General features: G+C 44.7%; 1 protein-coding gene across 4 annotated transcripts in view; it reads right to left on the bottom strand.

Annotated features, from left to right (window-relative positions):
• Positions 1 to 2,098: 2,098 nt before the first annotated feature.
• Positions 2,099 to 15,880, bottom strand: part of LOC141097734 (interleukin-18-like) — a 39,762-nt gene continuing 25,980 nt past the window's right edge. For all 4 annotated transcript variants that reach the window (XM_073585112.1, XM_073585111.1, XM_073585113.1 and 1 more), the window contains exons 5-7: positions 14,524 to 14,661; positions 13,937 to 14,082; positions 2,099 to 2,669 (exon numbers count right to left, since the gene is read on the bottom strand). In XM_073585112.1, the coding sequence (XP_073441213.1) occupies positions 2,433 to 2,669; positions 13,937 to 14,082; positions 14,524 to 14,661 (521 nt within the window). In that variant the 3' untranslated portion in view covers positions 2,099 to 2,432. The remainder of the gene's footprint in view (positions 2,670 to 13,936; positions 14,083 to 14,523; positions 14,662 to 15,880) is intronic.

Here is a 15,880-nt window from a genome sequence, read left to right as displayed (position 1 = left end):
AAATAGTTTTTATTCACAGCTTTGGAATTAGTCACAACGAAACCAAGGGTTTGGTAAATCACAAAATGTTCTTTGTCATCAAACCAAATATCTTAATTTACATCCTCTTGGAGGCCAGTGTAAAGACCAAAACTATGCATGGCGAGATCATGAAATGAGAATGAAGAAGTCAATGGGAGAAGAGCAGCTGTGAGGTGTCCATAGCGAAGAGCAAATGAGTGGATGGAGATGATAGGAATATTCTAGATCAGAGATAGAAAGAAATATGACTTTGCAGAGGGAAACTGGGATAGAAAATTAATTTTTGTAACTTAAAGGGAATCTGTCACCTATTTTTTCTACTATCAGCAGCCTGCACCTCCATCAGGGGCTTATCTACAGCATTCTGTAATGCTGTAGATAAGCCCCCGATGTAACCTGAAAGAGAAGAAAAACGAGTTATATTATACTCACCCAGGGGCAGTCCGGGTCCGGTTTTGGTCTGATGGGTGTCGTGGTCCGGTCCGGCGCCTCCCATCTTCTAATGATGACGTCCTCTTCTTTGCTTCCTGTTGCGGCTCCTGCGCAGGCGCACTGCTCTGCCCTGTTGAGGGCAGAGCAGTGTCCTGCAGTGAGCAGGCGCCGGACCTCTCTGACCTTTCCCAATGCCTGCGCACTACAGTACTCTGCCTGCTCTCAACAGAGCAGAGCAGTGCGCCTGTGCAGGAGCCGTGACGGGAAGCAAAGAAGAGGACCTCATCGTTAGAAGATGGGAGGTGCCGGACCGGACAGTGACACCCATCGGACCAAAAACGGACCCGGACCAAAAAATAGGTGACAGATTCCCTTTAATCTTGTTCTCCATATTTTCTTTTATACATTTTTCAAAAATTAAATTGCAACACCAAGAAAGAAAACTTGTGGAATTCTGGAAACCACAGGATGGAGACATGTTAGTAAGTGCAGGGACTTCTGCATATGGAGCTCATACTTGATACTGAATAAAACGAGATTTTGAAAATGTTGTTTCCATTTTTTAATCAATTGCTGATCATTAACATGGCTATCCATTCTGTGATTTCAATAATTACATGACTTTTCCATTTTGTTGTAGAAATTTCAATGTTGAGGATTGTATAAGTAGGTAGTGGTGGTAGTTATGGAATTATTATCATGAAGTTTGCCACAAGCAGCAACCTGGACACAATCACAACATTGCTCTCCCATAACTGTCAGGGGCCTCCATCTGAATCATCAAAAATCAGGATTCAGATGTGCACCCAGTGCAGCCATTTGAGGGAGGCAAACGGAGTCCAAAATAAGACATTTTAGACAGCTGTTTTACAACCTTTTCAGTTACGTTCAACTTTTTTAGTGGAGCACAAAAGAAAAGTAGAATGTACAAGAGGATTCATTTGTAAATTAAGAAGAGAAATAATCAGCTCAGTGTCACGATGCCGGAACTCACTGTGTCCTAGGGAGGCAGTGAGTGACATGACAGCTTAGCCGCCCTTTGGAAGGGGGGGTGTGCCGGGCTTTCTGTATTGTGAGTGACAGTTCAGCCACCCTATAGTATGCAGGGGCGTGCTGGGTTGTCATTATTGGTAATAGATTTGCCCAGCAACTCCATCAGGCCAGACCTGCTGTATTTACCCCAATTGTCACCCTTTCAGGGAGAATTCCTGGTGATTTAGCTGGCTGGCAATGATTAGGCGATTGCCAGTCGTAGCTTTAGCTTGGTTGTGTGTGCTTTGATTCCCAGTGGTCTGTTATTCTGATCTTTTGCTACCTGACCTTGGACATTTCCTTTGACCATCTGTTTGCCTAGCCCCTTTATCTTGATCAACTACCTCCCTGGAATTCTGACCCTGGACTATGACCTGTTTATTCCTTTATCTTGCCACTCTGTCTATGATGAACTCTTTTGGTAATTGACCCTTGACTTCCTTGCCTCATGGTTTGTCCATGAGAAATGACGTTTACAAGTATCACATTCTCCACTTCAGGTGGAAGTCGCTCAGGTATCCAAAGACGCAGGAGGTGCTTGGATAGTTAGCCTAGCTTCCAGGCACTCAATTAGAGAAATAGAAAAACAATATAGGTATTTCAGCAACACATCTTTATCAAAACATACCATTTATTCAATAAAAACATTTTTTCTTAAAATTGGACACTAAACCAATATGATATCATATTGCCCATCTCTTTCACAATAGATGGGAAGAAAAACTGATAAGGTGCAGGTCCTCCTTTCATGAGATAGGAGTCATAGGGTTGGAACCACGTAAGAAATGAAAGGAGCAATTTGGCATTTCGATAAGGGTCCCTTGAGTATATTTTTACATTATTTGGCCAAATTCTCTGGCTTCCGGTAAAAAAAAACGATACTATAATGTGCCTATAACCTGCCTTATCAGTATATTTATACCTTCTTGTACAGCTTACATGTCGTATCAAAGTTTTTGTTGTCCGTATTTTCCGACAAGGAAAAAGTTTAATGTTTCATCGATGGAAACTTTAGGTTTAGGTTTAAGTATCAGCTTCTTTTCTTTGTCTTTGTTCCATGCGAGAAAAAATCCTTCCTTCATTGATGACTCAAAACAGAAACTTTCGCACCCAATCGAAAATTCTTGCAGGTAGAAGATAAATTCACTGGTCTTCGTTGGGATTTCTGATGGCAATTTATGTTCCTAGGAAATTAGGTCCTTGGTTAAAAGTTGTAAATATTACTAAAGACACATAATGTATACTATAAATAAGTAACCATAGAAAAGATGGATCACATGGGTAAAATAACAAGTTCTGAAGGGAAATTTTGACACCTCCTCATTTGAGAAGCATTCAATTTAAGGATGACCATTTTTTTTTCTCGCCCATATTTTGATCACAATTACTGGCTCCGATTGTTCTTAACCTCACCGCCGGTCTTATGACCCAAGTTATCAGCTGTGGCCATAATACCAACCAAAAAATATGACCACTGTATGGTAGTGTGAACTTTCCCCATTATAGAGGGAGTAATCAGAAATGTGATTTCCCAAAGATTGACATATTCATACCATGATTGTTAGGACATATCATACCATACATGCTGCTAGGAAAGGGGGCAACTCTTCCTTAGAATTATTAGATAGAGCTAGCAATTTCTATAACTTACCCCAATTCATAAAATAATTTTCAGTATTCTAACATGTTTGAAATGTTGCAAAATGTTTGCATGACTTATAGCTGTGCAAAAATGTTGTAAGTGTTGCTATTTTGATTTTTGAATAGCTTTGCCAACTTTTGAAAATTGGATGGAGTGTAAAGAGGCATGTCCAAGCGCGGCTGACATAATACTGTCATCCACAAACTGGATGTGAAGTACAACGGAAACATACTTTCATCACTGACCAGGTATATTTGATGAAGAGACACAGGACAGCTCACGAAATCCATGAGAAAGCACGTTCCTCTTTATGAATTTGGCACATCTTATTTCAATGTACTATTCATCAAGACTTGCTTTAACCCCTTAACCCCCAAGGGTGGTTTGCACGTTCATGACCGGGCCAATTTTTACAATTCTGATCACTGTCCCTTTATGAGGTAATAACTCTGAAACGCTTCCATAGATCCTGGTGATTCTGACATTGCGTTCTCATGACATATTGTACTTCATGTTAGTGGTAAAATTTCATTCAAATAACTTGCGTTTGTGAAAAAAATGGAAATTTGGCGAAAATTTTTAAAATTTCGCAATTTTCCAACTTTGAATTTTTATGCCCTTAATTTACAGAGATACGGCACAAAAAAAACTTAATAAGTAACATTTCCCACATGTTTACTTTACATCAGCACAATTTTGGAACCAAAATTTTTTTTTTGTTAGGAAGTTATAAGGGTTAAAAGTTGATTTCTCATTTTTGCAACACCATTTTATTTTTACGGACCACATCACATTTGAAGCCACTTTGAGGGGTCTATATGATAGAAAATAACCAAAAGTGACACCATTATAAAAACTGCACCCCTTAAGGTGCTCAAAACCACATTTAAGAAGTTTATTAACCCTTCAGGTGCTTCACAGGAATTTTTTGAATATTTAAAAAAAATGAACATTTACCTTTTTTTCACAAAAAAAAATTTCAGGTTCAATTTTTTTGTTTTTACCAAGGGTAACAGGAGAAATTGGATGCAAAAGTTATTGTGCAGTTTGTCCTAAGTACGCTGATACCTGATATGTGGGGGGGAACCACTGTTTCGGCGCATGGCAGTGCTCAGAAGGGAAGGAGCGCCGTTTGACTTTTTCAATGCAAAATTGGCTGGAATTCAGATCGGACGCCATGTCACGTTTGGAGAGCCCCTGATGAACCTAAACAGTGGAAACCCCCCACAAGTGACCCCATTTTGGAAACTAGACCCCCCATGGAACTTGTCTAGATATGTGGTGAGAATTTTGAACCCACAAGGGCTTCACAGAAACTTATAACGTACAGTGGTACATTTAAAAAATCATATTTTTTCCACAAAAATGATCTTTTCACCCTCAATTCTTATTTTTCCAAGGGTAGCAGGACCCTAAAAGTTATTGTGCAATTTGTCCTGAGTACGCTGATACCCTATATGTGGGTGTAAACGACTATTTGGGCGCATGGCAGAGCTTAGAAGGGAAGCAGCGCCATTTGACTTTTTTGGCTGGAATTGAGATCGGACACCATGTCGCGATTGGAAAACCCTGATGTACCAAAATAGTGGAAACCCCCCACAAATTACACCATTTTGGAAACTAGAACTCATCTAGATGTGTGGTGAGCACTTTGAACCCCCCAGTGCTTCACAGAAGTTTATAACGCCCGGGCGTGAAAAAAAAAAAATCGTATTTTTTCAACAAACATGATCTTTTAGTCACCAATTTTTTTATTTTCCCAAAGGTACCAGGAGAAATTGGACCCCAAAAGTTGTTGTCCAATTTGTCCTGAGTACGCTGATTCCTCATATGTGGTAGAAAACTACTGTTTGAGCACACGTCGGGACTCTGAAGGGAAGTAGTGACGTTTTGGAATGCAGACTTTGATGGAATGCTCTGCGGATGTCATGTTGCTTTGGAGAGCCCCTAATGTACCTAATCAGTGGAAACCCCCCACAAATGACACCATTTTGGAAACTAGACCCCCCAAAGGAACTTATCTAGATGTGTGGTGAGCACTTTGAACCCCCAAGGGCTTCACAGAAGTTTAGAATGCCCGGGCATGAAAATAAAAAAATCGTATTTTTTCCACAAACATGATCATTTAGTCCAATTTTTTTATTTTTTTATTTTCCCAAAGGTACCAGGAGAAATTGGACCCCAAAAGTTGTTGTCCAATTTGTCCTGAGTACGCTGATTCCTCATATGTGGTAGAAAACTACTATTTGGGCACACGTCGGGACTCCGAAGGGAAGTAGTGACGTTTTGGAATGCAGACTTTGATGGAATGGTCTGCGAGTGTCATGTGCATTTGGAGAGCCCCTGATGTCCCTAAACTATTGAAACCCCCCACAAGTGACCCCATTTTGGACACTAGACCCCCCAAGGAACTTATCTAGATATGTGGTGAGCACTTTGAACCCCCAAGTGCTTCACAGAAGTTTATAACGCCCGGGCGTGATAATAAAAAAAATCATTTTTTTCCACAAAAATGATATTTTTGCCCCCAATTTTTTATTTTCCTATGGGTAACAGGAGAAATTGGACCCCAAAAGATGTTTTTCCAATTTGTCCTGAGTAGGCTGATACCCTATATGTGGGGGTAAAACACTGCTTGGGCGCATGGCAGAGCTTGGAAGGGAAGGAGCACCATTTGACTATTTCAACGCATAATTGGCTGGAATTGAGATCAGACGCCATGTTGCATTTGGAGAGCACCTGATGTGCCCAAACAGTGGAAACCCCCAATTATAACTCCAACCCTAACCTCAACACATCCCTAACCCTAATCTCAGCCCTAACCCTAGCCCTAACCCTAATGGTAAAATGGAAATAAATACATTTTTTTTAATTTTATTATTTTTCCCTAACTAAGGGGGTGATAACGGGGGGTTTGATTTACTATTTATGGCGGTTTTTATGTTTGGCAGCTGTCGCACGCTAAAAGACGCTTTTTATTGTAAAAATAGTTTTTGCATCACCACATATTGAGAGCTATAATTTTTCCATATTTTGACCCACCAAGTCATGTGAGGTCTTATTTTTTGCGGGACGAGTTGATGTTTTTATTGATATCATTTTCGGGCACGTGACATCTTTTTATTGCTTTTTATTCCAATTTTTGGGACGCAGAATAAACAAAAACCAGCGTTTCATGAATTTCTTTTGGAGGGTGCGTTTACACCGTTCCGCGTGCGGTGAAATTGATAAGATGGTTTTGTTCTTCGGGTCGGTACGGTTACAGCAATACCTCATTTAGGTCTTTTTTCATGTTTTGGCGCTTTTATGCAATGAAAACAATTTTATATAAAAAATAATTATTTTTGCATCGCTTTATTCTGCGAGCTATAACTTTTTTATTCTTTTGCTGATGATGCTGTATGTTTTTGCAGGACAAGATGCCGTTTTCAGCGGTACCATGGATATTTATATGCGTCTTTTTTGTCTCGCGTTATTGCACTTTTTGTTCGGTGGTATGATAATAAATCATTATTTTTTGCTTCATTTTTTATTTTTATTTTTTAAGGTGTTCGCTAAAGGGGTTAACGAATGGGACAGTTTTATAGGGCGTGTCGTTACAGACGCGGCAATACCAAATATGTGTACTTTTATTGTTTTGTTTTTTTATTTCCAAAAAATGAATTTATTAGGGAATTTTTTTTTTATTTATTTAGCAATTTTTTTAAAATTATTTTTACACTTTTTTTTTTTTTACTTTATTGCGTTGTCCCAGCGATCTGTCACAGGCACTGCACTTTGCTTCCTCGTGCCTGCGCTTTGCAGGCACTGAGGAAGCCAGCTCCCTGCAGGCCCCCGAAGGTCCCCGTCACCATCTTGCATCCGGGGACCTGCAGGAAAGGAGCTCCCCGCAGCAGCGCTGCACATTGCGCTGCTGTGGGGGGCTTATGGAAGCACGGAGGGAGCCCCCTCCCTGCCGATGCTTCTCTTTAACCCCCGGTGCACCACGATCGTATTTGATCGCGGTGTGCAAGGGGTTAACGTGTCGGGGGTCAGCTGTGATAATCAGCTGACACCCGGCCGCGATCAGCGGCGCTCACCACATGGGCGCCGCTGATCGCTGTGACGTACTATCCCGTCCCTGGGAATTAAGTCCCAGGGCACATGGACGGGATAGTACGTCACATGGCAGAAAGGGGTTAAAAAATGCTCGTTTTGACCACCGAGGGATGGGCAGATCACCAGCAGGTGTAAAAGAAGTGTGATGACACAGGATTTATTCGTAATTATGCCAGATGTATTTTTCAGTAGGTCAAGACGCAGAGGCTTAGCTAGGGTTTTGGCTCAGGGGAGGGTGAAACTTCTGAGTGAGCCCCTAACCAGGTAACCTTGATTATATCTGGGTGACGCACCTTAATAGTGGAGGAGAACCTCAGCAGATGACCGCGCTGTTACTGAAAATATTCTCTGTATAAAGACCAATATTGATATTACCGCCATGTGGTCAGTGGTAAATAAATACCAGTCCTGCAGAATATATAACAGATCAAAGTACAGTTACTGACAATGACTTACCACTGACGTTCTTTCTGATGGAGTCGTTCACTTTTTCCGTCTTTTCCATCTGGCCCAGACCGACATGACATCTTCTCCAGCCAGAACTCATCTGCAGAGATTACAACAAAGAAACATTTCACTTCTCACATTTTCAGCACTGTTCCCAATGGGACTATTCCCAAACTGCACAAACTCCTCATCCTGCTGATACCCCAATGCTGAGGCGCTGCTTCCCTATTACTGCACCTGCTGTGTGGTACTATGTGCCCTCTACATTCTAAAGCAACCCTCTAGAATATAGTAATGCTGAGTGCAAGTGCCCTAGAAAAACAGTGCCCACATTTTGTCCCCTAAAAAGTAATAATGCCCTCTGTGTGCCCCTTTGATAGTCACAGTAACCTGAGTTCCCCTATAATAATAAGTGCCCACTTTACATTTAATAATGTCCTGAGTCTCCCCTGTACAGCTCCCCTATACACAGTATGATGCTCTCTTATACACAGTATAATGCGCCCTCTCTGTATATATACTGATCTTTTAATATCCCCCAAACTATTTAATGGTTCCAACACTGTATGATGGCCCCGTCACTATAATCCCCACACTGTATGATGGCCCCCTAGATAGCCTCCATATTGTATAATATACCAGATCGTCATCCATATAGTATAATGCACTCCCCATAGGTCTCCATATAGTATAATGCACTCTCCATATAGTATAATGCACTCCCCACAGGTATCCATGTAGTATAATACACTCCCCATAGGTCTCTATATAGTATAATGCACTTCCCATAGGCAGACTGTATAGTATAATGTACCCCCAATAGGCAGACTCTATAGTATAATGCACTCCCCATAGGTCTCCATATAGTATAATGTACTCCACATAGGCAGACTCTATAGTGTAATGCAACCCCTAATATAATGCACTCCCCATAGGCAGACTCTATAGTATAATGCAGCCCCTAATATAATGCACCCCATTGGCAGACTCTATAGTATATAATGCAGCCCCTAATATAATGCACCCCCATAGGCAGTCTCTATAGCATAATGCAATCCCCATATGCAGCCTTTATAGTGTAATACAGCCCCTAATATAATGCACCCCCATAGGTAGCTTCTATAGTATAATGCACCCCCTAATATAATGAACCCCATAGACAGGTTCTATACTGTTAGGCAGCCCCTAATATAATGCACCCCCATTGGCAGCCTCTATAGCATAATGTACCCCCATAGGCAGACTCTATAGTATAATGCAACCCCATAAAAATAAATAAATACTCACCTCTCTTCTTCCTGGTTCCATCTCTGCTCCGAGCTCCCACTCATCTCCATACTGCAGGCGCCAAGTAGTGACATCATCGTGCCCGCTGTCAGTGATGGTGTCGGTGATGTCAGATGCTGACAGGGGGATGATGGGAGAGGGAGTGTAACGCTCCTTCTCTCATCAATGCAGTCAGATGTTTTGACACATAGCCAATACAGCTGAACATGTGATGACGGGCGGGAGTGCACTGCTGGCACGAGGGTCCCACTGCTGGCACTGGGCCCCCCTCCTGCTCAGGGCCCCATAGCAGCCAGGTGGCAGAGCAGGGAGATCGATTCTCCCTGTTCTGTCACAGAATGTAACTGTATCAGCGCGATGTGCACACTGATACAGTTTCAGTAGCGTAGCTCTGGGTGGGCCCAGAGAGATAACCTCCTCTCACCTCCATCAAACCTGTGGTTAATGGCCTGAATAAGAGCTATGGACTGAAAAAAGGGATCTGCCTCAGTTTTTAGAGACTCTACATGACAGCAACCAATGAACCATGGCTCCAACCAGAGAAATACAGATTTGATCCACTGCCCATCACTGAATTCATAGAGACATTTGGAGAACCCAGGTTGGAACAATCAGGTCACCTGGCCACATACCTCAATGGATTGTCAGCTTCCTAAGCTTGCCACTACCTCCTTTCTGTGGGTGCCTGCCAAAAGTGAGGTGCCACTGGTTGGGGTAGTTGGCCCTGAAAGCCCCAAAGTAGCAGATGCTTTATTTCCTAGCGAGCCAGGGAAAAGGTGAAGCTCTGTCATTTGCACCATCTTATGTACTTGCTTGGATTGTACTATATGTCATTGACTGTTGTTGATCCAATAAATTATTACTGGAGTGCAGACCTGGGCAAAGTGTGGTCCAAGGGCCACATCCTCCCTCCTGGCTGTTCCTATCTGGACCACGAACTGAGACAGCTGAGGGGCTGAAAACAGTGACCCAAGGGCCACACCTTGTCCTCCCCAGTCTGTTTGTCGCCACCCACTGTCACCAACATCTGTATCCTGTATCCTCGGGATGCAGGCAGCTGTGAATGCATTGGTGGAGGAGGGGCCGTCAGCCCTTCTTCCACCAACCAGCATGTGAGACAGGTTATGCAATGCTGTTTTATCATGTCAACGGTGTACTGTGGAGACAAGGCACTGGCAGAGCGCCGGGTTAACGGGAACAAGGTGAGTATGTGCTGTTTTTTGTGTGTATGGGATGTTTGGCTGGACATGGAGAGGCTATGGGAAGTCTCATGCTGTACATGTGGAGACTATGGGGTCTCATGCTGAACATGGGGCGCCTATGTGGCTCTCATGCTGGACAAGAGAAGGCTATGATGTTCTCATACTGGACATGGGGAGGCTATGGGGGTCTCATGCTTGACATTGGGAGGCTATGGGGGTCTCATGCTGGACATAGGAAGGCTATGGAGGTCTTATGTTATACATGTGGAGGCTATGGGGTCTTATGCTGGACATAGGAGGCTATGGGGGTCTCATGCTTGACAAGAGGAAGCTATGATGGGGCTCTCATGCTGGACATGAGAAGGCTATGGGGTCTCATGCTGGACATGGGTGTCATGCCCGCCATGTCTGATTTGCCGCATGACCCCTGGAGCGGTGTGCACCTCATGTCTGCTATGCTGCAAGATCCCTGGAGCAGGGTGCACGCGCATTGAACTGTCATGTCCGTCATGTCTGGTATGCCGCATGACTTCTGGAGCAGTGTGCACGCGCACTGAACTGTCATGTTCGCCATGCCCGTTATGGCATGCTGCAAGATCCCTAGAGCAGTGTGCACACTCACCTCATGACTGTTGAGCTGCAAGATGCCTGGAGCAGTGTGCACGCGCGCCTCATCTCATGGCTGCACGCCGTTGCTGGGTAACTACCGTCTCTGCTCTGCCTCCAGCGATCATCTCTGTGTTCCTGGAGCCCCTGATCATGTGACCTTTCCTATGTTCTAGCACTGTCTGATGCAGCAGTCCTCTCTGTATTCCTGGAGCCCCTGATCATGTGACCTTTCCTATGTTCCAGCACTGTCTGACCCAGCTAACCTCTCAGTGTTTCTGGAGCCCCTGATCATGTGACCTTCTCTATGGTCCAGCCCAGTCTGATCTAGCAATGCTCTCTATGATCCTGGAGGACTGAACCAGAAGTCCTTCTCTGGTCCTGACCCGGAAGTGCAGGTGCTATATCAGACCGCCCCTTCCTATGGTCGGGGCCTGAGTATCGTGTTGCTTCCCTGCATGGCTGCTTGGTCTGCTCGGTCGCTCCCTGTATTCTGTGCCCCTGCACCCTGCCCTGTAGTGCTTCTCTGCACATGCTCTGTGCTTGTATTCTGCCTCTTGTCTCGTGCCATGTCTTGTGTTGTCTTTTGTGCCATGTTTTGTCTCTGCTATCCTTGGACTTGTAGTACTTCCTATGTTCTCCGCCTTTGCCTGTTTTCGCCATGTCTTGTCCTTGCTATGCTTTGCCTTGTAGTACTTCCTTTGGTCTCTGCCTTGCCTGTTTTGCCATGTCTGGCCTTTGCTATGAGTCTTATAGTACTTCCACGTTCTCTGTCTCTGCCTGGTTTTCCTTACTCTGTCCTATGGTGCTCTCTAGCACATTTCCTGGCTAGTCTCAAGATTCTCCCTTGACCCAGCTCTGGGCTTCGGCCTATGCTCCGCTGCTAGCCCTTTTCTCTCTCTGGCCCCCCTCTGTGCTTCTGCCTACATTCCGCTCCTTGTTCCATACCTTGTCTAGCTTTGCCTTGTTTCTTGCCTTGCCTTGTTTCTTCGTGTGCCCTTTGCATGCGCCTGGCCTTCCTAGCCTCCTGTCTGTGCCTCAGCCCTGCCCGCCCTAGCCGTGCCCGCCTGCTTGTGCCTCAGCCATGCTCGTCGGCCAGTGACAGCTGTGTTGCCTGTTATGCCTCAGCCGGGTTCGCTGGAGTCTTGCCAGTCTGTGCCGCAGCCCGACCAGCTAGCCAGTGCCCCAGCTGTGCTCTCTGTGCTTCCTTGCACCCACGCTGTCTCTGCACTGTGCTTTGCGTGCTTCTCTAATAGCACGCGCAGGCCCTAGCCTGCTCCTTGGCATACCTCCCATGCTTCTGTAAAAGTACGTGCAGGTCTTGCCATGTACCCTGTCGTGCCCTCTAGCACACACTGACCCTAGCCTATACCCTGTCGTGCCCTCTTGCATGCACAGGCCCTAGCCTGAACCCTGGCGTGTCTCTTAGCATGCACCCTGACTTGAACCTGATCCTGGCGTGTCCCTCGGCACACGCAGGACCTTGCCTTGAACCCTGACCCTGGCGTGTCCCTTGGCACGCACAGGACCTTGCCTTGTACCCTGACCCTGGCTTGTCCCTCGGCACGCGCAGGACCTTGCCATGGACCTTGAACCCTGGCGTGTTCCTACACACACACCATGTCTTGTACTTTGAACTTTGAACCCTGGCGTGCCCCCTACACATGCACCGTGTTTTGTACTTTGAACCTGGCGTGTCCCCTACACACGCACCTTGCCCTAAACCTTGCCCTGGACCCTGGTGTGCCCCTAGCACGCACCCTACCTGGAACCATGCCTTGGACCTTGGCGTGTTCCCTAACATGCACCATGTCTGGAGATCTGTCGTGCCTCCTTGCCTGAACCCTGCTTTGCCTGCCGGATACCCGTAACCTGCCAATCGCTGCCAGAGATCGTAAGCCTAATGACTGCGGTCTGATGTCCGGAGCTGATGTCTGCTGCCTTAAGCCCTGACTATGTCGATCGCTGCCAGTTGTCCGGAGTCCGATGCCATTGAGCCCTTGCCTGTACCCAGGCATGCCACCTGGCACATGCCATGCCATGGACCTTGGCGTGCCACGCACGCACCTTGCTGTGTTTTGACTGTTATCACGTTTTGCACCTGATGTTACCCTGAGTTTGCCTTAATGAAGGTACCTTGAATTCACGTCTTGTCTTGTCTTGTTTCCTGCACGTCCTTTGTCGTCAGACACTCTTACTTAGTGTCTACCTGAGCTGGCCGTCTGGTCTCAGCTGTCGTGGTGGCTCACCACCTTGGTCTTGCCCCTGACACTCCCTGTATAGGGGGTGGTTCCTCGCAAGGTCAGCTCACCCTAGGTGGGTGGGTGCCACGACCCAGAGGGTCCACTCTAAAGAAAATGACTCAGCGTAAGCTGACTCCGTCACAATTGGGAGGCTATGGGAGTCTCATACTGGACTTGGGGAGGCCATGGGAGTCTCATGCTGGACATGGGGAGGCTATGGGGGTCTCATGTTGTACATGGGGATGCTATGGGCCTCTCATGCTGGATATGGGAAGGCTATGGGGCTCTTATGCTGGACATGGGGATGCTATGGGGCTCTAATGGGGAGGTTGAGTGGATCTCCTGCTGGACATGGGGAGGCTATGTGGGGCTCTCTTGCTGATCATGAGGAGGCTATGTGGGTCTCATGCTGATCATGGGGATGCTATGTGGGTCTCATGCTGATCATGGGGAGGCTATGTGGGGACTCTTACGGTATATGAGGGCTGTGTGTGTGCTCATACTATATATAGAAGGAGCTGTGTGCGGGTTCAAACGGTATATTGGAGTAAGGCAGCATACTTAATTCTGCTCAATATTACGTGATACAATTAATATTAAATAATTTGAAATAATATGTTAATATTACTATTGACCTGTATTGATTTCAGCCTATTGGTATGGCCTTCCACAACAGTCAAAGTCTCTCATGTGGCGCCTCAGGAAAATTAATTGCCCAATCCTGCCGTAGTGTGTTACCCTTACCCTGTGTTGTCTAAGTAATATTATGCCCATGGGGAAGGAGAGTGGGCGTTCAGTGGGATGAGTCTTGGTCTATGTGGTCTTTCTAAAGACAGTCAGACCAGAGGACCAGAGCACCCACTGACCTTCGTGTCTCTACAAGGGGTCTAAACCCTCAGGTATTATATTACATGTTCGACTCTTACCTCAACGTAGACCGCATCGCTTTCTATGTTTCCAGCCTTCAGGATGTAATTTCTTTTTCCTATTTTACAGCTGATAGTTACAGGTAATCCATCTCTGCCATGAGCATTGTCTCTGTATTTGTGCAGATAAAATGTCGCTTGCTCCGCTGTAACACAGACATATTACCAAACTCCACAATGTGGATGCATTAATAATATTACTAAATTATACATTTAAGTTTCTTACAATATGGCTACTCTTTAATTTCATTGGGTATCTGATCCTTTTTGTTTTCTACTGTAAGAATAGGATAGTCTGCAGCTCCATACCTGTCATATGCATCGTAAATCAATGGGATTCATTACAATTTATTTGGATCTGTGAATGCAATTATGGCTTCCAACTCAACAGGATGGGTGATAACTTGCTGTCCATTGGAAGCCTGACCCACCAAATCCTGAGAAGGGGTCACTAAAGTTATGGCTTAAATGTAGCAAAGGCCGTGCCTGTCCACCATCACTATTAATTTTCTGTGGGTCTCACTTTTACTTTATGATAGTTTTTGATTATTTTCTACTCAAGGAAAATAAAAGAAACTGTTGCATACCTCCAGTATCCTGGACCGGTTCAAAAATGGCATGGGACTTTTCTGGGTGGACGATCAACAGTTCATCTAGCTCATTTTTAATGATCCGTGGAAATCCATTTTGCCTGCCGGCACTCATTTTGAAGGCATCAAATTCATCTGTAATTACAGAACAAATCTGGATGTTAAAAATCAAACTTTGATCTGTTCGCATTACAATCAGAAGTACAGATTTGTATACTAATAAACAAATTACAAGATAATACTCTTATTGTGGCTACACTTCTCCAAACCACAATATCTGCATGTCTCTGTCCCCACCTACGGCATAATCTATTGAAGGGATCTAATGGAACCATAAAAAATGCAATCATATATGATGGTCAACTCTGTGGCTCAGATTCAGCAGTCTTCAACTTCCTGACCGGTCTTGATGAGGGAGTGTAGTGGAGTCTGACGCTTCTTATTCATGAAGAGGGACTGGAGTGAAGTTTGTAGCGGAATCTCTCATCTTGAATTAGACATGCTGTGGCATCATACCCCATCCGCGTTCATGCCCCTCCCCAGCTGCGCCAAATCTATGGGTCTGATTCATCAAGACCTCTGACTTCCACACCGTTTTTGATGAGGGGATGTGGTGGAGTCAGACACTTCTTTTTCATGAAGAAGGACTGGAGTGTGGTTTCTGGCTTAGGGAAATGATTGTCATGAATCAAACATGCAGTGATGTTGTACCGTCTGGCGAAGTGGGTAGAAACTACAAATTTTTGTGCAACTCTCCAAAATTTTGCAGCTATTCAAAGTTTTTACACAATTTTTGGGGCATAAACCTTTGATGAATTGGGGCCATAAGCTCCAACACATTAAATCTTAACCCCAGTAAGCCCACCCAATGGTAATTAAAGAGCTATAGACACTGTCTGCTTTCCTTCAAACTTTTATATCTTGACCAGTACCAATAGCTGAAATTGGAAACGCGTACTGACATCTTTTCAAAGTTGGCATCTGGGAGAAGTTGAGTTTCATGGAAATATTCAGCCTTTTCCATGCTCCTTTTAGAAGCTAAACCCTTACCTCAACCTCTCTTTGCCTACATGCTTATTCTTTTACAGCATTTCTACCACACCTGCCTAAAACTTTTGCACATGCATATTTTCTGCTGAGAGGAACTGGTACTTTTCTTTTGGTGTAGACAGCCATAGGATCCGACACTTGCACTACGACTGTGGTTTGTTCTACATTTTCCACTCTCTGAGGCAGGTCTATGCCATTCTACAATGACTCTACAATTATGGGTCATGTTCAAAAAAGTCAATCACTTCTCAGTATGAATTACCAATTGAGATGAAGCAAAGAAAAAAGGGTTTTTCCCTGAAAT

The sequence above is a fragment of the Dendrobates tinctorius genome, unplaced genomic scaffold (assembly GCF_039654945.1).
Source record: "Dendrobates tinctorius isolate UK_male_01 unplaced genomic scaffold, ASM3965494v1 ptg000086l, whole genome shotgun sequence".
Lineage (NCBI taxonomy): Eukaryota > Metazoa > Chordata > Amphibia > Anura > Dendrobatidae > Dendrobates > Dendrobates tinctorius.
The sequence above is the reverse complement of the archived record's forward strand: the minus strand, read 5'-3'. Positions and strand labels throughout refer to the sequence as shown.